General features: G+C 35.8%; 10 protein-coding genes across 10 annotated transcripts; 5 read left to right on the top strand and 5 right to left on the bottom strand.

The window, feature by feature from the left end:
- Positions 1-487: 487 nt before the first annotated feature.
- RO3G_15977 (uncharacterized protein) lies at positions 488-1,110 on the bottom strand (the record flags this gene model as incomplete). Its single annotated transcript, XM_067670561.1, has 5 exons — positions 488-563; positions 621-706; positions 752-888; positions 939-1,019; positions 1,065-1,110. The coding sequence occupies 5 exons, from the start codon at positions 1,108-1,110 to the stop codon at positions 488-490; spliced, it is 426 nt and encodes a 141-aa protein (XP_067526662.1).
- A 648-nt stretch (positions 1,111-1,758) lies between these two features.
- On the top strand, positions 1,759-2,867 carry RO3G_15976 (uncharacterized protein; the record flags this gene model as incomplete). The annotated part of the gene is made up of 7 exons (XM_067670560.1): positions 1,759-1,782; positions 1,852-1,921; positions 1,975-2,026; positions 2,082-2,167; positions 2,216-2,473; positions 2,529-2,743; positions 2,802-2,867. The coding sequence occupies 7 exons, from the start codon at positions 1,759-1,761 to the stop codon at positions 2,865-2,867; spliced, it is 771 nt and encodes a 256-aa protein (XP_067526661.1).
- A 1,853-nt stretch (positions 2,868-4,720) lies between these two features.
- On the top strand, positions 4,721-5,437 carry RO3G_15975 (uncharacterized protein; the record flags this gene model as incomplete). Its single annotated transcript, XM_067670559.1, has 3 exons — positions 4,721-4,724; positions 4,870-4,901; positions 4,946-5,437. The coding sequence occupies 3 exons, from the start codon at positions 4,721-4,723 to the stop codon at positions 5,435-5,437; spliced, it is 528 nt and encodes a 175-aa protein (XP_067526660.1).
- Positions 5,438-5,802: 365 nt separating this feature from the next.
- Positions 5,803-6,861, bottom strand: RO3G_15974 (uncharacterized protein; the record flags this gene model as incomplete). Its single annotated transcript, XM_067670558.1, has 4 exons — positions 5,803-5,810; positions 5,959-6,167; positions 6,230-6,546; positions 6,697-6,861. The coding sequence occupies 4 exons, from the start codon at positions 6,859-6,861 to the stop codon at positions 5,803-5,805; spliced, it is 699 nt and encodes a 232-aa protein (XP_067526659.1).
- A 1,799-nt stretch (positions 6,862-8,660) lies between these two features.
- Positions 8,661-9,367, top strand: RO3G_15973 (uncharacterized protein; the record flags this gene model as incomplete). Its single annotated transcript, XM_067670557.1, has 6 exons — positions 8,661-8,717; positions 9,008-9,074; positions 9,129-9,189; positions 9,247-9,266; positions 9,294-9,323; positions 9,351-9,367. 6 exons carry the CDS (start codon positions 8,661-8,663, stop codon positions 9,365-9,367), a joined length of 252 nt encoding a protein of 83 aa, XP_067526658.1.
- A 1,331-nt stretch (positions 9,368-10,698) lies between these two features.
- On the bottom strand, positions 10,699-11,784 carry RO3G_15972 (mitochondrial 54S ribosomal protein uL2m; the record flags this gene model as incomplete). Its single annotated transcript, XM_067670556.1, has 1 exon — positions 10,699-11,784. The coding sequence occupies one exon, from the start codon at positions 11,782-11,784 to the stop codon at positions 10,699-10,701; it is 1,086 nt and encodes a 361-aa protein (XP_067526657.1).
- Positions 11,785-13,735: 1,951 nt separating this feature from the next.
- RO3G_15971 (uncharacterized protein) lies at positions 13,736-14,468 on the bottom strand (the record flags this gene model as incomplete). The annotated part of the gene is made up of 3 exons (XM_067670555.1): positions 13,736-13,954; positions 14,004-14,036; positions 14,451-14,468. 3 exons carry the CDS (start codon positions 14,466-14,468, stop codon positions 13,736-13,738), a joined length of 270 nt encoding a protein of 89 aa, XP_067526656.1.
- An 805-nt stretch (positions 14,469-15,273) lies between these two features.
- On the top strand, positions 15,274-15,908 carry RO3G_15970 (uncharacterized protein; the record flags this gene model as incomplete). Its single annotated transcript, XM_067670554.1, has 3 exons — positions 15,274-15,622; positions 15,677-15,763; positions 15,817-15,908. The coding sequence occupies 3 exons, from the start codon at positions 15,274-15,276 to the stop codon at positions 15,906-15,908; spliced, it is 528 nt and encodes a 175-aa protein (XP_067526655.1).
- A 341-nt stretch (positions 15,909-16,249) lies between these two features.
- On the top strand, positions 16,250-17,406 carry RO3G_15969 (uncharacterized protein; the record flags this gene model as incomplete). Its single annotated transcript, XM_067670553.1, has 7 exons — positions 16,250-16,303; positions 16,435-16,560; positions 16,727-16,776; positions 16,823-16,856; positions 16,907-16,964; positions 17,018-17,124; positions 17,170-17,406. 7 exons carry the CDS (start codon positions 16,250-16,252, stop codon positions 17,404-17,406), a joined length of 666 nt encoding a protein of 221 aa, XP_067526654.1.
- Positions 17,407-17,811: 405 nt separating this feature from the next.
- Positions 17,812-22,259, bottom strand: RO3G_15968 (uncharacterized protein; the record flags this gene model as incomplete). The annotated part of the gene is made up of 4 exons (XM_067670552.1): positions 17,812-18,075; positions 18,106-21,792; positions 21,848-22,056; positions 22,109-22,259. The coding sequence occupies 4 exons, from the start codon at positions 22,257-22,259 to the stop codon at positions 17,812-17,814; spliced, it is 4,311 nt and encodes a 1,436-aa protein (XP_067526653.1).
- Positions 22,260-22,268: the final 9 nt, after the last annotated feature.

Below are 22,268 nucleotides of genomic sequence, written 5' to 3'. Positions count from 1 at the left end.
CTTTGTCCGATACATGAGGTTGATCAAGTCCTCTTTTAGGCCAGAATAGGGGACGGATATGGCTTTATCCGCCGATTTCTTCCTTCAAAATCATATTCTTTTCCAAAGAAAAAAATAATCTATTTTTACGTTATACAAACAATGATGCAAGTGAAAAAGAAAACAGAAACTTTATTGCTTACATGAAGAAAGCTTCACTTGTCTTTATAAATATTTGCCAAGATAAATAACGCATGCAAATAGAACCAAGTATCGGTGTTTTAATCATCTTCATATGATTATGAACGTGTAATGAACAAAGGAAAGATATGAATTGAAAATAGTACAAAAATAAACCAGCCGTAAATAACCGTGATCAGCATACGGGATCATCAGTGAAATGCATTTCATAAAGAGACATGATTTATCTACTTTTTAATTAAAAAAGCACAAGATGCCCATTTTATTGAAAATAGATTTTCTTTGGCACATGAAATCCTAAATCATCCTATTTCTTTTCTCCTTGCAAAGTCACCACGACCCTACGTGATCCACCAGAATCACGATGTTCACAAAGATAGATTCTTGAATGATTTAGCAAAAAAAAAAAAAAGATGCCTTTTATGACCTGTAAAACTTACCCTTGCCAAGTACCAAGATTCAAACGGCCATCACTGATAGGAATATTAAGTGAGACACCAACAAGACCTGATTTTAAATGACCAGGCTAATGGGGCTATTAGTCAAGTTACAGTAAAATGGATTTGTGTACCATATCATCCGGTCCTTCGTCTGTGTGAATATAAGGGAATGTTTCGGGTACAATCTTATTTAAACCCATTTCCATGTCTTTCTGTACGTCAGGGTCTGCGTTTTCATTGATCATTAACGAAGCAGAGGTATGTTGCACTGTATTTTATTAGGCCTTGTCATGTTCCGTATCGTTCCAACCCACTTACAAAACACATTCGCCATGCCCACCTTCATCGTCTTTAACTCGGGAATCTGACCAACAATCTCTCGGTGTACAAGATGACAACCTATAAAACAGTTATAAACCATCTTTTTTATTCTTTCTATTCTACCTCTTTTACGAGGACTCAGACGAATTTCCTTTTGAATCCAAGGCATAATGTTTCTAAAAAGTGATTCTAACCTATTTTTTTTTTTTTTTTTTTTTTCAAATGAGCTGATAACAGTCACTCTCCATCCACACAGTCTCTTTCCAAATGGGAGGGTTCATGGTTGTATTCAAACCGTAAAGCATCATTCCTTGTGAATATTCATGAATTAAATCACGCAACTTTACTTTTAAACAAATTTATTATTTTTCATCCTATCCATTTCACCCTTCTTTTTAAACAAGACATCCAAACTTTCTTTTTTTTTTTTTTTTTTTGCTCTCATAAATCAGTCTAAACCATGGAATGACACACTGTGATGAAAACGCGTTTTTTTTTTTTTTTCATGTTAATATCGGGGATTGAAATATGCTTTGTAAAATGAAACGCATAAATAGCACATCTACGTCAAGGTGAGATCATGTAGACTTTATCGAAAAAGAAAGTAAAAGATGAACATGGAAAGAAGTGTATTCGTAGTCGTTATTTTTCTTAAAATAGAATAAAACTGTTCATTGTGTTGTTTGCGGTACAAAAAAAAAAAAAAATAGAAGCACAGATTATATATTTCACATGTCCCAATAATAAAAATATTTTCTTTTTTTTTTTTTTTTTTTTCTTTTTTTTCTTTTTCTTTTTTCTATTGTTTATATTAAATATGCCAAACACTTGGACCATTTCTGTAAGTAGTTGATAGTTTTCTTTAGAAAGCAAAGACAAGATTCATCTTTTAACTGTTTCACAATAAAAGGTACCTGAAACACCTTCCCCCAACTATATTGTTGTCAAAAACATTTCTCCCCAATCGAGTGAACAAACAGGTGATTCTTTTAGTTTATTGAACAGTGAATAAGCTTACTTATGTGTAAATTAGTAAAGGAATTCTTTTTGTTTTGTGGTAAAATTAAAGAGTTTGAATTAAAAAAGTAAGTTTTTAAAAAAGATAACGACAGAGGGGTGACTTACTATGTCAATATGTAGTGATGAAGAGGATGAAAAGCACAAGATTGCTTTGGTACATTTTGAACGTGAATCTGCTGCCAAGACAGCTGCTCTTTTAAGCAATGGTAAAAAAAAAAAATACAAGTGAGTAAAGGTCCTGATGTGATCGATAGCTTTGATTGACGATAGTCATATTGTCGCTTCTCCTTATTTTGATATTCCTTCAACTGATAATGAGAGATCGGTTGATCCTAACTCTTCAGAGCATCATGAAACTCAAGAGACCAAGCCAAAGTCACGTATCGCTGCTGAAATCTTGGCTAATGGTTACATGCTTCAGGATCATGTTGTCGCTAAAGGAGTTGAATATGATAACAAATACAATCTCTCTTCTCGTCTAACTGGCTTCTTGGGCAATTTACAATCCAACGGTAAAAATAAAGACAATTTATCCCGTCTTGTACTAATATCTCTCTTTACTCTTAGCTAAACAATTTGATGAAAAGTATCGTATTTGGGATAGCGTAAAGAACATTGATAAGAAATACAAGATTAGTGAAAAGGCTCAAACTGCTGCTCAAACTGCTCAAAGCAAGGCTCAAGCTGCCCTTCAAACCCCAACTGGTCAAAAGGTTCATGATTTTGCCAATCAAACACTTGCTCAGATTGCAGCCGTTCATTATGAAGCAAAAAAAATTCACGTAAGAGAAAAGGATGACTTCATCATTCGCTTTATCTAATTTAGTCCATCTTTTATAGGGTGAAAAGTTGAACACAGCCGGTCAACATTCAACCAACGAAAAACCTGCCAATCCCTCTCAATAAAGACTAATCATCTAGTTCACAACTACTTTAATAATAAAGAGAAAAAAAGTTTGCTAACATTGTCTTGTATCAAGAGTACACTGGCCAACAGTTACTATTTATGGTATAAGGTTAAAGGGGAAGGATTACCATAGATAGAATCCTTGTTAAGGGTGCAGTGAAACCATTCAACTTTTTTAATGATACAGTGTGAAGGATAAAGTGTTTTGTATCCCTTTTCATGTTGTGATCACCCTCTCTCTTTTTTATTACGTGTTTGTTTAAATATTTGTATGGACAAACACTCTTTGCTAGAGTTGATTTTATCAGAGAGACAACCCATGGCCACCATTGTCAGCGTGTATTGCACGACGATCGTTCTCTTGCTGATCGTACCAAACAATCCATCAGTGGCCAGTGATGACAATGTAGTTTATTAGATGAACTTGTCAAGCATACAAAACCAATCGTTCTATGATCCCCTCCCAATTTGTTATGATCATCCATAGAATTGCGTATGCTTTATTACCTATTATCTTACTTTTATCCAACGATCATAAAAGCTCAAAAGGGGAACCTGTGAAAGGAAGTCTTATGAATAGAGAACATCACAAACCATCCTCTAGACTTTCTATGATTATGACACAGTGATTAATAAAAGGCCTTTCTTGAATAGAATGCTTCAAATACCAGATGCAGCAGCTATGGAGTGTATGTATTTCTGACTTTGTTCGCTCAAAGCATGTGGGAAATCAATGATCAAAAGAAAAGAAAGGATTCTTTCATATAAAATAGCAAGTAAAACCCAATACTCTTCAAACACATAGAGTTTACCTTAAAGAGGAATTGCAAATGAAGGTTTTATAAAGTTAATTGTAACCATTGCTCAAAAATGATTAAACCAACGCTATGGAAAATTCATTCTTCCTTAGCCAGTGCGGGTAAAAAAAAAAAACTAACATGTGTAATGGTGAATGATGGAATACACTGATTATAAAAAAAACTATTATTTACACAAGGGCTTGATTTACTTTTATAAAGCACCCTAAATCCTCAAGTCATGCATTATGCCACCCTTTTTTTGCGCGCATATTTTGAGCTGTTTTTTAAACATCAAAGTTTACCAAATGAAATTTAAGGAAAATTGCCACGATTTTGTCAATCACAGTCGCACAAAACTTTAGCCGTAAAATAAAAAAAATGTAGATTTTCATCTCGATTCTTTACAAGTTGTTCTGACTTTGTCAAGATAGGATGAAATGATGTTTTATTAAATAATAAATGACCCTATCATCCACAACTGTTTTCTGTAAAAATACGTCAGTCATTTCATATAAAATGCAAAGCAACAAAAAACAAAAAAAGTCAATGTACCTTTTTTATATAAAGCATTACGACATCTAAAACCAATAAAAGCTCTGTCGGAAATATGAACTTTTCCGATTCCGAGATCAAAGCATAAACTATTATTTTTTTTATTTAATTCTTTCTCCCTCTTTTTCTTATCTTTACTTATTTTATACAAAAGCCATGTCTTTCTCTGTTGAACAACTCCCATCCTGTTCTTTCTTATCAAAAAGGCAGAGTATGCTTCCTTCTACTGACAGCAAGTCATCGTTTTCTGATATCACTGCCAATCAAAAGCATTTAATCAAGCAAATGCTCCATCTTGTAGAATTAAAAGACGTGTACTTTGATGAAGAAATGAATTTGTCTATTAAAAAATGTACAAAAACAAAAAATAATAAAAAGAATAAAAAGACTAACCCCCTTTTTTTTATTTTTCAGTGATTGATTTTTTACAGCCAACAACAATAAATTCATTATCAAGGGTAAACTTTACCGACATGAACACTGCGGAGATAAAGCAAGTCATGAGTAAGTTTTATCAAGTACTTTACATTCATCTAATTGAACAATAGATAAAGCATCTCGTTATCTTGAAACACGATTAGAAAGTGAAACAGGCAAATATATAACATTGGCATACACAACAAGAAAATAATTCTAACTTGTATGATAGATCAATTAAAGAAAATAGAAACAGAGGTAGTTGTAAAAGAAGATGGACAAGTTCTCTTTTTTAATATTTCTATTAGAAAATAACACAAGATAGAATCAACAAACGATCTCGATCCATACGCAACCTCTTTTTCGATAAACAAATCGTATTCTCCAAAGAAGATACCACTGCAGCACACATCCTCTATACCTTGGCTGCCTTTGCTAATTTATTATGTCAGCAGCCAAAATTAATCAATAGACTCGTACTCGTACAGATATGTTCATCCAAGATTCCAGCCCATGAACTTGAAGCTGTTCCTGAAATCGTACGCCAAATCAATCAGCTGTATGGCACAACTGAATTTGTACCAGTTCACTTTTATCATCAGGAAATTGACCAAGATGAACTACTGGCATTCATGAACGCAGCTCATATCGGTCTATGCTTGAATGCATCATCCGCAAAAGAGTTTGCTTTACATACAACTCATCCTTTAAACACAACTATTTCTGTACAAGATCCCTCAAATATTCCCCAATTGACTGAAGCCTTACAAAATGCTCTGGTCAACCATTTGATGAATTAAGCACATGTTTATTTATACTTTTACAACCTTGCTTTATATCCGTCTTAGATTGTATATATTTTAATATAATCTTTTTTTTTTTTTTAAAAAAAAAAGCAAAGCTAAATTCAATAACACACTATCACTTTTACACTGTACGGAAATATGAGAGAGTCATATCAATCACATGGAAAGCTGGCCACTGGGATCCAACTAACGCACAAAGGCATCAAGACGCTGATTTTTGTTTTTTGCAGCAAATAAAAATATATCCAGTATGTTATGAGCAGCCATGATATCACGATTCCATATGATATTGCAATTGTTTTGCTTACATTGCAATACCGTATGTACTCTTCGTTTTGATTTGGCGGTTACAACATTGTCTAGGTTTCTAGTCTTGCATTTGTTGCAGATTTGGCTTGTTAAGTATTCATCCACCATGCAAATATCAAGCTGCTTTCCACAATATTTTTCCAACGCCTTCTTAATCATCCGCACAGGAGCAGATTTATTTCCATGGAGGCTGGAACCAAACATACCATCACCAAAAGCAATGATGGTTTTCTTGGATCTTTTTTCGTGATCAATGGGAGCAGAAAGATAGTATCTATTCTCTTTCTTGGTAGATGTTCTTACGCCTGTAGTTGCTTTTTCATCGTATTTGGCACTACCGTGAATGAAGCGCTTACAGATCTCATGAACACCTTTTTGTTTTCTAATGTAGCATTTGAACTTCAGCTTTGACGACCTACACAGATTTTTGCATGTTGCTCAAGTAAACAAGTAAAAAAAAATCATGTTTTTACTTACCAAGATTTTTCATTGTAGTAACTTGTAATATCGTCATATAAACTTAGTCTTTCTTTGCAAGCTTTTAAAAATTCTGCCATATTGGATGTCTTTAACGAGCTTAAATTAGAAATTTTCAAAAACTGAGCCTTGTGTTGTTCTTGATGCTTTTTTCGTATAGAATTCGCATCATTATAGCCACACAGATGATAGTACTCCTCCAAGCTTGTAGTCCTTTGCCTTCCGGATGTATCGACGGCAGTTACAAGTGTGGCAACACCAGGATCTACTCCCCAAATTTCACAGCCGTTTTCAATATCTTCGAGGAAGTCCTCAGGCTGTTTTCCCAGTAGAGTATCTATTTGTTTTTTCTTCCTCACTCTAGAAAAAAGGAAAGAAATCGAATACCCATCGGTATATATAACGTTTCTATGTATAACTTGATTAAATTAAGGCTCTTATTTTTCAATTCAACTAAGCTAACTTACTGGACTGTTTTTTCCCCTCTGAAAGGCTTTTTCGAGTTCGAAATCCCATTTTGGAAAAGTTAAAAAGCCTATAGTAGAAGTCCGAAAGAGCCGATTTATCTTTAACACCTTTTGGGATATTTTCAATACCAGATTGCTGCAACAGTCGCCAGAAAGCTTGGGCATCTATTTGTATTGACTTCATCGCAAATGAGTATACAGGTAATATGGAAAAAAAGCGATAGCCTCGCCGATCCGTGTATTTAGCAGGCGTGAATGTTCCATCTTCAATTCTAGACTGGATACTTGTAATAAATTTCAAAAGAGCAGGTAAATGGGGCTCAAGCTTCTCTAATTTTTTCCCAAGCACTAGTGGTATTTTTGAATTAATGCTTTGCAATACTTGTTCCTGTAAAGACTTGAAGCTTCGTCTATTGAGTATTGAAGTAAACGTGAGTTCTTTTAACTTCCTATAAATGTAGGACTTGGAGGCAAAGGTGACTGGTTTTTCTTCCATAATATACACCTTCTCATTTATCTTTTGCTGAAGATAGAAAAGCCATTTGAAGAATTCATGAGGTTTGGAGTACAGGTCTTCCGCATCGCAATTCATTGTCTGATATCGACTCCATAATGCATTCATCTTCTCTATGATTTCTTCTAAACATTGATTTCTTTCTAAAGATGAGGGCCATATTGATTGCTGTTTCTGTTTTAATGTATAAACATAGTGAGAGAGTGCTTTTCTTTGGGCAACTGATAATCCTTTGCAATAGAAGGGAGAAGACATATCTGAAAAAGCTTCCAGAAAAAAGCGGGTTGTTCTCCTTTCATGATTTTCACATACATGGTTGCGTATGAGTACATCGTATTGTTTACACATAATAGACAGAACAGATGAATATCCAATACTCTTGAGGGATTGCAGTATTGTTTCATTGATTTGGCATTCGTTGCAAAATTCAACAAAGTAATCTTGACAGTATTTAGGGACTTTTTTGCCATTGCCAGTTACAACAGTGAAAATAGAATAGACAAGGGTATGATCAATAATTGGCACTTGTTCCCCCTTGTTTAAAAGCTTCAAAAAAATATAGTTCATAAATAGTGAGCCTACGTGGATCGCTTTGGTTGTGTAGGCCACTACTGAAGCAATCTTTTCAGAAACCCTTGTGTCCGTACATATATTTTTTAAGGAGGATTTGATCGCAAAAGTTTCCTTTTTCTCATCAGGATTGTGAGATGGCTCCTTTTGCTTCTTTTTTGGGCAAAGGTTGGATGATGATCTTGAGTGAGTATGCAATCCGCAAGAAGGACATGTCTTTTCTGTATTGCTTTTTGTTTTCATTCTAAAGTCCTGCAAAGCAAGTTGTTTATCTATTTTCTTCTGTATCTTTTTGGAGGTAGGAGGAAGAGCACTAGGAGCCTGTGAAGTAGAAGCCTGTGAAGTAGAAGCCTGTGAACCAGAAGCAACTGAAGTGGTCAGAGCAGATGTAACTGATATATTATCAGAATTGACTTCTTGAAAAAAAAGTAAGGAACATGATACCTCGCAATGTGTTATTTTGGTACTTACTATTTAAAATCTTTCTTTTTGTTGACGAGCTCTTCGCGGAATCATCTTTATATCTTCGCTTCATTATCTATTATAAGCTTCAGAAAGAAAATAAATGTTTATAGATTTATTCAAGTTCTGTTACTTTCTATTGAAATCCTTAATGACCAATGAAAAATTATTGATTAATTGCTTTGGAGCATCTCAAAACTATAGCTTGTGACGATCCAGCGTAATTACTAGTCATATGCTTTTCTTGACTATTTAATTAATAGACTGGCAGGTAATGTAATTGGCTATACGGCTTATGTAATGTTATAAGATAATAAGCATTTTGCATAAAATTTATTCTACCTCATATTTTGTAATATACACAGTGGGGGCTAAGTAAATCTGTCCATTTTGAAGATGAATACTCATAACTTAAGCAATGGTTTCAGAAATTACTGCTTTGTCCGATTTCCATTTTCGCTTTTTCCAAAAAAAGGTGAGTTAAATATTTTAAAATCAATTGTTATTCGCCCAAAAAAAAAACTAACATTCTGTCTCTCCTTTGTCCCATTTTCCCAACTGTGTCCCATTTTCACATTGGTGTCCCATTTTGACAACCGTGTCCCAATTCAATTTTAAATTGACCAAATTTTTTTTTCATTGGCCCAACCTGGTTTCTTCAACATTAATTTGCATTAAAATAAAAAACCGCAGCCCTTTCTGTATCTTTTTTTTTTTTTTTTTTTTTTTTTTTTTTTTTTTTCTAAAATAATGGTTTGTAAAAAGTGTGAAAAGAAATTAACAGGATTAGCTGCTCCGGATAAATGGAAAGAAGGATCTAATAATGCAACAGGTAATTGAACTGCTGTTTCTTAATCTTGTTGTACTAATTATAAAATCTTTAAAGCTGGTTCTTCTGGAAGAAAAATTAATCAAAATAAATTATTATCAAAATCTGCAAAAGCAAAGTAAAATATAGTAAAAAGAAAAAGAAAAAGAGAATTGGAAGCTAATGCTATATAAAGTCGATTTAGCCCATTAGAGAGTAAATGTAAATTATGTAAAAATAGAGTTCACCAAGACAAAGCTCATTATTGTCAAGGTAATATATTATTATTATTGTTAAAAGAATACAAGATTAATTGAGTGAAATGGGAATAGATTGTGCATATAAAAAAGGTATATGTGCTATGTGTGGAAAGCAAGTATTGGACACTAGCAAATATAAACAAACTGCAAAATAAAATCAAACATGTATCTAAACACAATTGCGTTTGGCTCCACTCCAAATTTGGATGTGGTTCTGTTTTCAGTGGATTTGGCAGCAAAAAATAGGTTTGTCATCGTACATCTGCAACCATGTTGATCCATTGACTTTTGGTTGTATTTTTTCCAACCGTTATTGAGGCTCCAATTATCATGTACTTTACCACCATGAAAAGAGGTATCATTTTGAATTGACCTTTTACTAGAAGCTGGTCTTTGAAAATCTGCTTTATTATTATATCTATTTCAGCCTCATGAATCCGTTGTTTAATCCATACAAATATAATCTTGTCAGATGCTGATATTATTTCTTTGCTTTGAGGTTCCATAAAGTTAAAACAGTTTTTTGTCTTTTAGTAAATGGGATAGTAGAACCCTAGTCTGCTAGTAAAATGTATAATGAATATAGAATCAGTGTCTGCATCATCCACTCTGCCTCATCTGAATGACTTTCTATGCACCATTTTTTGAAATTCTAGTTATTGGCAGAACTCTAGTGACCTGTTCAATGTTTCTGACAAGATACAAAAGTTAACATAAAATTAGCAACTGCCCAATTTTTCTTTTAATTTGAAAAGATCCGTAAATAGCTTGAAAAAAACTGGTAGACAATATCAAAGGGCAAGGCCAAATTTTAAAAAGAATTACTACTATTGAAATCTTTATTATTTATGATACATTCTAATCTTAAAAGTGCAAAGAGGCTATAGTTCAATAAAGTGCCGATATACAAGATGAAGATACGGGTGTGTACACAGATATGTAAATAAAAAGAAACGCATAATATCCAAACTCATCAGAAAAAGCCGATACGAGCCATACATCAGTTGTATTCAGAGACAAGATGAAATCCTGCTTCATTAATGTAGGCCTTATTCTTAAAATTCATTTTCTTAACAGCGATCTTGCATTTTTCAATCCTCACGAGTCCATTTCTTTTGGCAAGCGACTTTTCTAATTCCTTCATTGACAGGGCACAGACATTTCTCATGTATCAGTGTAATACGGGTTTACTAATTTGCAAACCAAGAAATCCTTTACATGAAGAATCTTTAATTGGCAGTATATCTGCGGTCGGAGTTTTGTCAAATGTGCTTGATGTATCATAGTTTCTTTAACTGTAGTCATACTATATGAAAATAAGACTTATTTTTGAAATAATTATTTTTATTTTCTATACAACAATGAAAGGAAGAGAAAAAGAAGAGTGTTTAACGTCTTGGTCTTGGTTTAACAACAAATGGGTTAGGTGATTTTCTTGTCTTTCCACCCTTAGCCAATACACCCCAAGGAGATCGAGGGTCCTTGTTACCCTTTGATTTACCTCTACCACCACCGTGAGGGTGATCAACAGAGTTCATAGCCATACCACGAACAGTAGGACGAACACCCATCCATCTCAAACGACCTGCCTTACCCATCATTTCGTGTTGGTGATCCGGATTACTGACAGCGCCAATGGTAGCACAAGCATCTACAGGCACCAAACGCACTTCTCCACTTGATAAACGGACCTGAGCATAACCAGTCTCACCCGTCTGAATCAATTGAGCATAGGCACCAGCGGCTCTAGCCATCACACCTGGTCCATCTCGCTTAAGACCAATGTTGTGAACAATCGTACCGACAGGGATCATCTTGAGTGGCATACAGTTACCAGCATCGATGGCTACTGTACGTGTGATATCACCCGCTTGATCCTTTACGGATCTGTAAGAGCTCACCTTGTCTCCTGCTCTCAATCCATGAGGAGCCACAATATAGCTCAACTTGCCCGTCTTGTCATGTTTCAATAAAGCAATCCAGGCTGTACGTCCAGGGTCATGTTCCAATCGAACCACGGTCTGTGTGCCTGGTTCACGGCGGTGCCAATCCAAAAGACGAATACGACGCTTGTGTCCTCCACCACGGTGGCGGATGGTGATACGACCTGTGTTATTACGACCACCTGTGCTTCGCTTAGCTACTGTCAAAGCACGCACGGCTTTACCCTTGTAGAGGTGATCTCTAGGAACTCGCTTCAACCAACGTTTACCGGGTGTGCTTGGCTTCTTGGTCTTGAACTGAGTTGAAGGAAGCGCAGAGGACTGGATGTTGTCGATCACAGCATTACCTTGTGTGTTGAAACCACTGACAAATGAAGACTGGTTGGTGGTTGAATTCAGACGTAATTGACCCATGCGAGTCATCAATGATTGTATACTAGTAGTTGTCTTTACGGGTTGGTATAAACGAGAAGTGACAACGGGTGCCCTTGAAGTGGCATGTTGAACAAGGGCTTTTCCAAAACGAAACATTGGGTTCAGAACAAAAACAGCAACAAAAAAAAAAAGTTTTTAATCATTTGGCAAGGTCTTTTTTAGAGCTCAGCCCCTTGGTACACCCAGCAAAACGACTTGGATTCCAATTCAATTTTAAAAACAGCAAACATTGATCCTTTCTGTCAATCTTTGCACAGTTGTCCTCAAAAATACATAGGGTAGTAATACAGCTGTCAGCTACAGAATACAAAGCGTTCATCCGGAAAATCATGAATTTTTATACAAAATGTATTGTGTCATTAATACTTGGATTATATCCGCATCCAATGGTATTTCACATACTCTGATCACTTCCCTAGGATTCTTCTGATCTTCAAGTAGTTTAACAAGTGTCATCTTTGATTATGATTACGAAAAGCTTTCATTTGTTCTTTTGTATGTCTGTCATAGATTTTTTTTTATTCTGGGAATTCCTCACTGATTTGAATAACGTTATTTTATACGTTATTATGTGAAAGATGAGCAATATTCCTGACATTGGATTGGATTTTGTTATTTTAGTTGATACTTCTTCATATCAAAGAGCCCTCATGAATACAATACATACTCTAAAAGAATATGTTTAATTGGAATTGATTGTATGATCTTCTTTATATTAATCATGATCTTGTATTAAAACATATATTTATCATACCAATTGCAATCAGTTACTGTTCTACAGAGAAAACAAACAAACCTGTTAGCCTTATTATAGGAGCTGTTTTATGTTAAAGTTCATTTGAACGAGCTATGACAATAATTGTTGAAAATAAAACGGGCCCTATTAACCACTAGGCTTAATAGCTAACAGTACACTGCATGATTTGTATAAACAAATCTATTTATACTACTTTCCAAGACCAAATGAGAAAGAGAAGATACACGAATAACCAAGTTGATTTGGCTTTTGTTTTTCCTTCATATAGTGTAAGGAGAAGAAGAAGAAAAAAAGGAGGGGAAAAATTAGGTTTCTGATCTTTTTTTAAAACCGCGCCAATGATTTTCTTTGAAAAACATTAGAAAACAGGCACTCATTTTTTTACTATAAAATTTATTGTGATACAGATTTTCAGAACGACCATTGATGATATTCATACTGATGGACTAAGAACTAGTGCCAGTAAAGATAAGGAATAAGCAGAATTGGCTTATTTAAACTTGTTGTGTCAAGTGAAATTGAATTGTCGAGATGTTGCTACTTCGAATCAATGATGAACGATAATGGGATTGTCAAAAATGAGCTATTTGAAAAAGAGACAACAAAAGAAAAAGTACGCATCAAAACTTAGGCAGACGAATACCTTGAAAGCGTTCATGTTCTCGTAAATCCCAAAAGGTTACAGCATAAAGTAAGTAACAATTAGATCTAAGATTTCAACTGGTGTATGGTGGTGTTTCCGTCAAAGATGTTACTATAGTAACAAGTATAAAGCTGAGATCAGCCAACAGCTACCAAAAGCTACGGGCAGTGAATACCAAGCACGGCATGCCACACAGAAAGAAAAAGGGAAGAAAGGAATCATATGGCAAACGAAAGGAAGAGCATTTGAAATTTATCATCAAGCACATTTGACAAAACCCCGACCGCAGATATACTGCCAATTAAAGATTCTTCATGTAAAGGATTTCTTGGTTTGCAAATTAGTAAACCCGTATTACACTGATACATGAGAAATGTCTGTGCCCTGTCAATGAAGGAATTAGAAAAGTCGCTTGCCAAAAGAAATGGACTCGTGAGGATTGAAAAATGCAAGATCGCTGTTAAGAAAATGAATTTTAAGAATAAGGCCTACATTAATGAAGCAGGATTTCATCTTGTCTCTGAATACAACTGATGTATGGCTCGTATCGGCTTTTTCTGATGAGTTTGGATATTATGTGTTTCTTTTTATTTACATATCTGTGTACACACCCGTATCTTCATCTTGTATATCGGCACTTTATTGAACTATAGCCTCTTTGCACTTTTAAGGTCAGAATGATAGATTTCAAATGCTCTTCCTTTCGTTTGCCATATGATTCCTTTCTTCCCTTTTTCTTTCTGTGTGGCATGCCGTGCTTGGTATTCACTGCCCGTAGCTTTTGGTAGCTGTTGGCTGATCTCAGCTTTATACTTGTTACTATAGTAACATCTTTGACGGAAACACCACCATACACCAGTTGAAATCTTAGATCTAATTGTTACTTACTTTATGCTGTAACCTTTTGGGATTTACGAGAACATGAACGCTTTCAAGGTATTCGTCTGCCTAAGTTTTGATGCGTACTTTTTCTTTTGTTGTCTCTTTTTCAAATAGCTCATTTTTGACAATCCCATTATCGTTCATCATTGATTCGAAGTAGCAACATCTCGACAATTCAATTTCACTGGACACAACAAGTTTAAATAAGCCAATTCTGCTTATTCCTTATCTTTACTGGCACTAGTTCTTAGTCCATCAGTATGAATATCATCAATGGTCGTTCTGAAAATCTGTATCACAATAAATTTTATAGTAAAAAAATGAGTGCCTGTTTTCTAATGTTTTTCAAAGAAAATCATTGGCGCGGTTTTAAAAAAAGATCAGAAACCTAATTTTTCCCCTCCTTTTTTTCTTCTTCTTTTTCTATGCTTAACTTTTTGTATTTATTTATTTTTATTATATAAACACATATACACATACATACGCATACACATACATTATCTAAGAAAAAAACAATAATAATAAAATACAATAAGAAATGTGGATTGTTTCTCGAGTTGTAAGAAGAATAGCGATAAGCAAAATAAAATAAATATAAATACACACTTTATAGTTTGGTGAGTCGCGGTGGACACGAGCTATTTTTTGTTTGATAATATTACAAGCAGTATTTGCCATTGCATTTGAAAGTGTTATTTTTGCCTTTCATAGTAAAGAAATTAACATGATTAACGATGCACACTTAAACATCAACTCAGATGATGAACTTAAATCAGCTTTTGCTAATGCTCGGTCACTCTTAGTTTATTTTATTCTATTCATGATTGCTCAGCTATTTACTGTCGTATTGGTGGTAGATGCTGTAAAGTGCTGTCTCCTTTTTTTTTTTTAAAAAAAAAAAATAGCTTGCTACATTAGGAAAACTGACCTCACTTTTTATTATAGATTTATCAAAGAAATACAATTCAATTGATTGCGCTGGTCGCTTTTGAATTAGGCATGACGGCCTATTCTTTCATACAGTTTCATCAATCATCTACTTTGTTTAGTAAACAGGACAGTAACGAATCAGCGGGGCTACTTTATTTAGGCTATGCCTATCATGATTCAAAGTGGGCAGAAATTACACAGTCTTGTGTTATGTGTATTTGTACTTGTGTCTTTAGCTTTTTGGCTTATAAACTATATCTGGAATTTGGTTGGCATATCTATAAGAAGATTGGGGCTGATTTAGCGATGCGAGGTATATAACTTACTGAAGAGTTTAATGAATGCTTATATGAATGGAGTAGATCGCTATAAAATGTACCAAATCTTTATGATGTTACTCAAGTTCGATTTCTTCTTCTTCCTTGGATTTTCAATACAATATTTGGCCTTATTGATTGTCGCATGGTGGCCAACAGCAGAGAATAGTGGAGATCAAGCAACTACTGTTAAAGAATTGATTGAACATATCGTATTCAGTTGTTGTATATCAGTTGCCATGTTAACGTCAGCATTATGGGGATTGAAAAGAGAAAAGAAACTACAGATGTACATTTTTTTGGTATTGTGCTTAGCAAGTATGGGTTATTATATTTATACACTTGTTGAGATTGCAAAAAATCCTGTAAGGTTCCTGGGTTCAAAAGCGTTTTTAACTTTCTTTTGTAAAATATCTCACTAGATGCCTTTAGTTCTTATTATTAATCTTCTTTTTGTAGTGTGTGTAGACTTGGTATTGATTTTAGTATCTGTAGCTATTGCTATTATCTGTTTAAAAAACTTTAACCTTGGATTAATGAATCACAGTAAGAAGATAACTTGTAACAAAAAATATAAAAACTAACTATTATAAATACAGTCTCTCATGCTACTACTTCAGCTACTTCAGCGCATTCCTTAGCACCTTTAGGGCTTGAAAAACCAAACTCTTCACGATGGTCCATTGAATAATAAATATATTTTAATGACGTAAACCGTTATTCTTTGTTTATCAATGCATGAAAATCTCTGTACCTTTTTTTTGTTTTTCTCTCTTATTTTGATTTTTTCTGTTAATGTCCAAAAGTGTATTAAACTATAGTCAAGACCCTTTGCATGATTCACATGCTTTAATAGTCCGTAAAGAAGCACCTTTTAATGCTGAACCATCAACACCAGATTTAGTGAAACACTATATCACACCTGAAAAATATTTCTTTTGCCGTAATCATGGGCCAATGCCTGCATTGGATGAAAATGAGCATACAATAGAAATTAGCGGCATAGGATGTAAATCAAAAACAGTGATAACAATGAAGCAAATAAAACAAGATTATGAAAAAGTATCAGTAATGATGGTTATAGAGGTATTTATTTAAGAAACAAAGTGTCGTTCTATTCTAAATATTTTTTTATATAGTGTGCAGTAAGAAGACTCATTTTTAAATGAGCCGTGGGAAAATAAATAGCATTTTTCACACACTCATATAAATTATAGGGAAATAGAAGAGATGGTTTACATAAAGTGAAGTTTACAAAAGGTGTAAAGTATAAGTCTAGTATCTATTCATTTTGGTCTAATATCGATATAATTTCAAGGTTATTTGGGGTCCAGGTGCTCTGGGTAATGCAATATATAGTGGATGCAGGCTTAAAGATGTACTTGAAACAATAGGAGTTACATCCAAGATTAAGAATTTGTCTAAACTTCATGTTGCATTTGAATCTGTGGAACAAGTAACATCAATCACTACAAAAAGGGCTATTTGCTTATTTATGTTGTTATTTAGTGTGAAGAAGAAAAATGCTATGGTTCCTCCATTCCACTATCAAAAGCATTGTAAGATATTTAAACTCCATTTATAATGCTTAATTTTCCACAATAGGGATGAGTTTGGTGATGTCTTATTAGCTTATGAGGTAAAAATTAAGTTTGTGTTTAAGAAAAATGTTAAAATAATCAAACCTAGTTCAATGGTAAAACTTTGTCTCGTGATCGCGGATACCCTGTTCGAGTGGTTGTACCAGGTATGAAAGGAAAAAAAGAGAAAAAAATGTATAATAAACATGAATTGTCATAGGATATATTGGTGCACGTTCAGTCAAATTTTTAAAATCAATCACAATTCAAGAAGAGGAATCTTCTTCCTTCTTTCAACAAAGAGATTATAAGATATTACCTGAAAATGTAAATTCTAAGTGTATTTTATGGTACTTGCTAACATTGTTCTAGATTAATACTGAAGAACAAGCCAATGCTTATTGGTGTAAGCTACCTTCAATAGGTGAATACAATGTTCAGTCTTATGTTTGTATACCTGTAGATGGATTACACGATGGTCCCAAATTAAATGAACAAGTACAAGGCTATGCTTTGTCTGGTGGTGGTAGATTTATACAGCGTGTTGGTAAGTTGCAGTGTTGCCTTTTTTTCTTTGAGTTGTTAATCTATAAAAGATGTTTCTGGTGATGATGGCAAGACATGGGTGACAGCTAATTTACATCAACCTGCAGCAGGAGATAATGTTCGTGTTTGGGGTTGGTGCTTGTGGACAGCTACCATAGAAACAAAAAGAAATGTTAGAATCGTTAGTAGAGCAGGTAGATAGTACAATACAAGAAAATTACAAGTATTTTAACTGTTTCAAAAGTGGATTCTGCTGGTAACATACAACCAGAACATCCTATTTGGAATTATCGTGGAGTGATGAATAACTCATGGCGAACTTTTGAACCAAACAAAATAGAACAATCTAATATGTAGATCATCTCATTTTTTTTATTATTGCTACTGCTACAAATAAAAATACATGCTTTATGTATGCTATAATGTTGTATATTGATATAAAAATAAATTTCTAGTTTAAAAAAATTCTTAACGTCTTGGCTTTCTAAAGAGGTATACAAAGAACAAAAAGGCGATACAGTTGAATACAAAGTAAGCGATAAGGATACCAAAGTTACGCCACTTGTGTGCTGCATCCCACGCGAAACGGGTTGAATAGAATTCAGGACCAGAACTGTAGCTACAGTAACCACATTGATCGGTGGCTTCAGGATCGGCAATATAACCAGTTGCACCATAAGAGAAGAAATTCTTGGTATAATCACCACAGGTTGTGTTTGGAGGTGGGTTGAACTTGACAAGATCGCCATCTGTGCAGGTTACCTTCAGATCGCCCAGTTCATTCACCACTAATCCTTCGATATAGTAGTGGAAAGGATCGACCCAGTACATCCAAGAACTCCAAAAGTGAGGCATCTGAGAGGGGGATTGCATCAGACCACAGAAGAGAATAAGCATGGACATAATGAGTGGATTGATGACTGCGGCCATGATAGGTGATTCAGAGAAGGCAGCAATCACAAAACCAAGAGAGACAGCCCAGCACACAAGAATACAGAAAGTAATGTAAAAGTAGCCAGAAGACTCTGAGGAGCTATTCATACCAGCAGTCCAGTAAAAACCAAACATGAAGCAAGCTGCATAAAAGAAGATATAAGGGATTTCAACCAAGAGAGAGGAAATGCCCCAGGGAAGCCAGCTGTAGTAACGTGAAGCATATTCTCGTCTAAAGTATTGTCGTTCACCAATAAACTTGGGTTGAGCTAAAATAATCAAGGTCATGGCCATAATAAAGGTACTGAAGAGAGCAAAAGCCTTGTTGAGTAAATCAGAGGAGGAGCTTCCTAATTTCCAGTAAGTGAAACCAGTAAGCAAGGCAGTAAACATCACGTTCATGAAACGACCAATGTTGTATTCAGGTGAACGCCAATAAGCCAATGCCATACGCTTGTGGACTAAATAGAATTGGGTCCAAAGGTTAGTAGCATAGGTTTGGGCATGACGAGTTGGATTGGGATTAGATTGACTGTTGATCTCCTCGAGTTCTTGACGAAGGTGTTTGGCTTCATCTGATTTTTCCCAAATTTCAGCCCAGTCTGCCTTCGCTTTACCAGCAGTACCAGCACCAACACACTCAAGGATGTATTCAGCAGGATTTGCTTCAGGGGGACAGATGGGTCCACCGTTTGACTGGAAATAATCAATCATCGTTTGGGAGTCCTTGCCAATTTCACCATAGTAAGCAGTACGACCACCACGAACTAAAAGCAAGAGATGATCAAAGTGTTCAAAGAGAATAGCAGAAGGTTGATGAATGGTACAGAGCACAGGCCATCCAGAGTCAGCCAATTTACGAATGAAACGGATGATATTGAAAGATGATTGAGCGTCAAGACCAGAGGTAGGTTCATCCAAAAAGAGGAGTTTAGGCTTACCAACAAGTTCCATACCAATCGTCAAACGCTTACGTTCTTCAACAGAAATACCATAACCAGATTCAACGAGACCAATTTGGGCATCACCAATGTCCTCCATTTCCAAAAGTTCCAAGATTTGTTCCACATAGGCATCTTTTTCTTCCTTGGATACTTCACTTGGTTGACGCAAGTAAGCAGAGAATCGGAGTGCTTCACGAACAGTAACTGCAGGCTGGTGAACATCTGTTTGTTCACAGTAGCCAGTGATACGCTCAAAGTCACACATGAGTGCTTCATTATTCAGATACACACGGCCTTCGACCTTACCAATCGTCTTTCGACGAGCCAAAACATCCAAAAGTGTAGTTTTGCCTGCACCAGAGGAACCCATTAAAGCAGTCAAGTGACCAGGACGAACAAGACCACTGACATTATTCAAAAGTTGAAGTTGACCGCCTTTGACAGGCACGGTATAATTAATGTCTTGCCATGAGAAAGTTGTACCGTCCGAGACTTGAGTCATTTCATTCGTGTCTCTAGCCTGTCTCTTGCGACGTTCAGCTTCTTCTTCAGGTGTGCGAGGCTTGGGAGCTTTTCCGGGAAGATAAAGCTTGGTGAGTGTACCAGACTTGCTGAGGCCACCAAATTCCATCATGAGTGCGGTAAGAACGGTAAAGAACAAGAAGAAGGCAACAATTACAATGAAGTCGGGAGCCCACATTTGCTCGGGCTTATAGCTCAGGTAATCGTTCAAATAGTCATCACCATTTACAAAGCTTGCTCCAGGTTTGCCACCAGCCATTGTACACGTCTTGTAGTTCCAATCATCATAACCAGGACCAAAGGGGACTGCATTACCTGCGCCATCACAGCTGTATTCTTGACCGTGGAGTTCATTGATCAAAAGCGCCTTATAACCGTAGGTGAGTGGATTAATATAGTAGATCCAAAACAGCCAAGGATGCATCTTGTTATAAGGGATTGTGTAACCGGTGTAGGTAGTGACAGCGATCAAAATCACACCCGAAAGCTGGGTGGCCAAGAAGAAACTGGAGGTAGAGGCACCAAAGAAACGGAAGAAGCCGTTCATGCACATGTTGATAAAGAATAGGATGACAAAGAAACTAAAAAAGGCTCCTGCTGTCAATCTGAGACCCATCATAAAGTAAGCACAAATTTCAAACAAAAGGACTTGTATGATCGCATAAGGAACATCCATTACAACCTGGGCAATGTAAAATGCTGAAGGACGATAAAGAGCGTATTGCTTGTGTTTTTCGAGAATAGGTCGACCCATTAAGAAGGACATGAGTTCAGATTGAGAAATGAAGGAGTTAAAAAGAACTGCAAAAAAAAGAGCACCACCACGAGAAAAAGCGCCTGCACCATCAGCTTGCATTTTAAAGAAACAGGAGGCAGTGATCAAAGATTGAATAAGGACTGTACCATAGCGAGAAATTAAAGCGCCAATATCGGTCAAGTTAAGATAGAACTGACGGATAGTGAGTGCTTTGACTTGCTGATAAAAGGAGGCTGTATAGGGTGCTTTCTTGCTGGCTCGCTTTTGGTGTTCAGCATCAACGGCTTGTCTAAAGACATCAGCAGGCTTTTCTTGCTGTACTGAGGCTTGGTAGGCTTCAAAATCAGAAACCATGTTTTGGTGGATGGATGATTCAAAGTAGCGTTTTTCAAAATCAGCAGCGAATTCAGGTGCAACACCTTCATAGCCAGGTCTGATTTCACGTTCATTAGGATTACAGAGACCAGTCAAGAAATCTGGAATGGATTTACGGTTGGGACAGTGGAAACCCAAGGATTCGAAATAAGATTGAGCAAGTTCTGTGGGACCGAAATAGATACAGCGACCCTCATCGAGCAGCAAGACTTTATCAAAGAGAGAATAAATATTGTTTGATGCTTGATACAAGGTTGCGATTGTTGTCTTTTTGAGTACATCAGTCATGATACGCAAAGAGCGAGCATAATCAAGAGCAGAAGCAGCATCCAAACCACGAGTAGAACAATCCCAACAGTTGATTGAACTTTCTGTAGTCATTTGTTCAGCAATAGACATACGTTTACGTTCACCACCAGAAAGACCACGAACATAAGCATTTCCAACCATGGTATTCATTTGTTTGGTCAAACCGAGCATGTTGCCAAGCATAAAAAGAACCTTGTTGATAAAATCAGCACGAGTCTCGTTAGGCAAACGGTTACCGGGTGTTTTCATACGAAGGGCGAATTGAAGGGTCTGCTTGGCTGTCAAGGTAGGATAATGCTGGTCTTCTTCTTCATTGTAACACACTTGACCGCGATAACGCTTGGCAAATGTGGCAGCATCAATTCCACCATAGCTGACATCACCATCGACATCAGTATATGAGCCTCGCATGTTGGCGATCACTTTCAAAAAGGAAGTACAGCCTGCACCAGGACGACCAAGGACGAGCAGCATCTCACCTTCCTTACAGTGACCTGTCAAGTCGTTCAAAATTACTTTCTTGTTCTTGCTTACGCCAACACCAAAAAATTTCCAGAATTGAAGAAAAGAGAAAACAGTAGGAATGGTATGTGCATCAGCCGCAGCACCCTGTTTGAAGAGAGAGAAATAAGAATTTAATTCAAGTAAAAATCTTTAATCTTACCTTGACAGTTAGATTTTTCCAAGAAACACCAAGATTTTTAGGTAAATGGCCAGCAGAAGCATGTTCTTCACGAAGACCATTTAAGAATTCATCCAGATTGAATTCATCGGAAGCTGCATTTCCTGATTCAAGAGCACCAGCATGAACAGAAGACATTCGACTGACTCTTGATAGTTCACGCTTGAGATCAATGTATTCATGTTTGGCGGCTACAAAAAATGGTTTAGTACACGTTGATGTGCTATGTATGAATGTATGTACCATCGATATCTACTGCATTTCCATTTGATTCACCAAAGTTACCATGGGTTACATTGGATGGGTAGACTGTTTCTGCAGATTCTACCATTGACTGTTGATCTGATTCTTTCTTGCTTCCTCCATATAATGGAAGATGTTTACTCGAAGACATGAGTTTTTA

Source organism: Rhizopus delemar, genomic scaffold (assembly GCF_000149305.1).
Source record: "Rhizopus delemar RA 99-880 supercont3.18 genomic scaffold, whole genome shotgun sequence".
Lineage (NCBI taxonomy): Eukaryota > Fungi > Mucoromycota > Mucoromycetes > Mucorales > Rhizopodaceae > Rhizopus > Rhizopus delemar.
The sequence above is the reverse complement of the archived record's forward strand: the minus strand, read 5'-3'. Positions and strand labels throughout refer to the sequence as shown.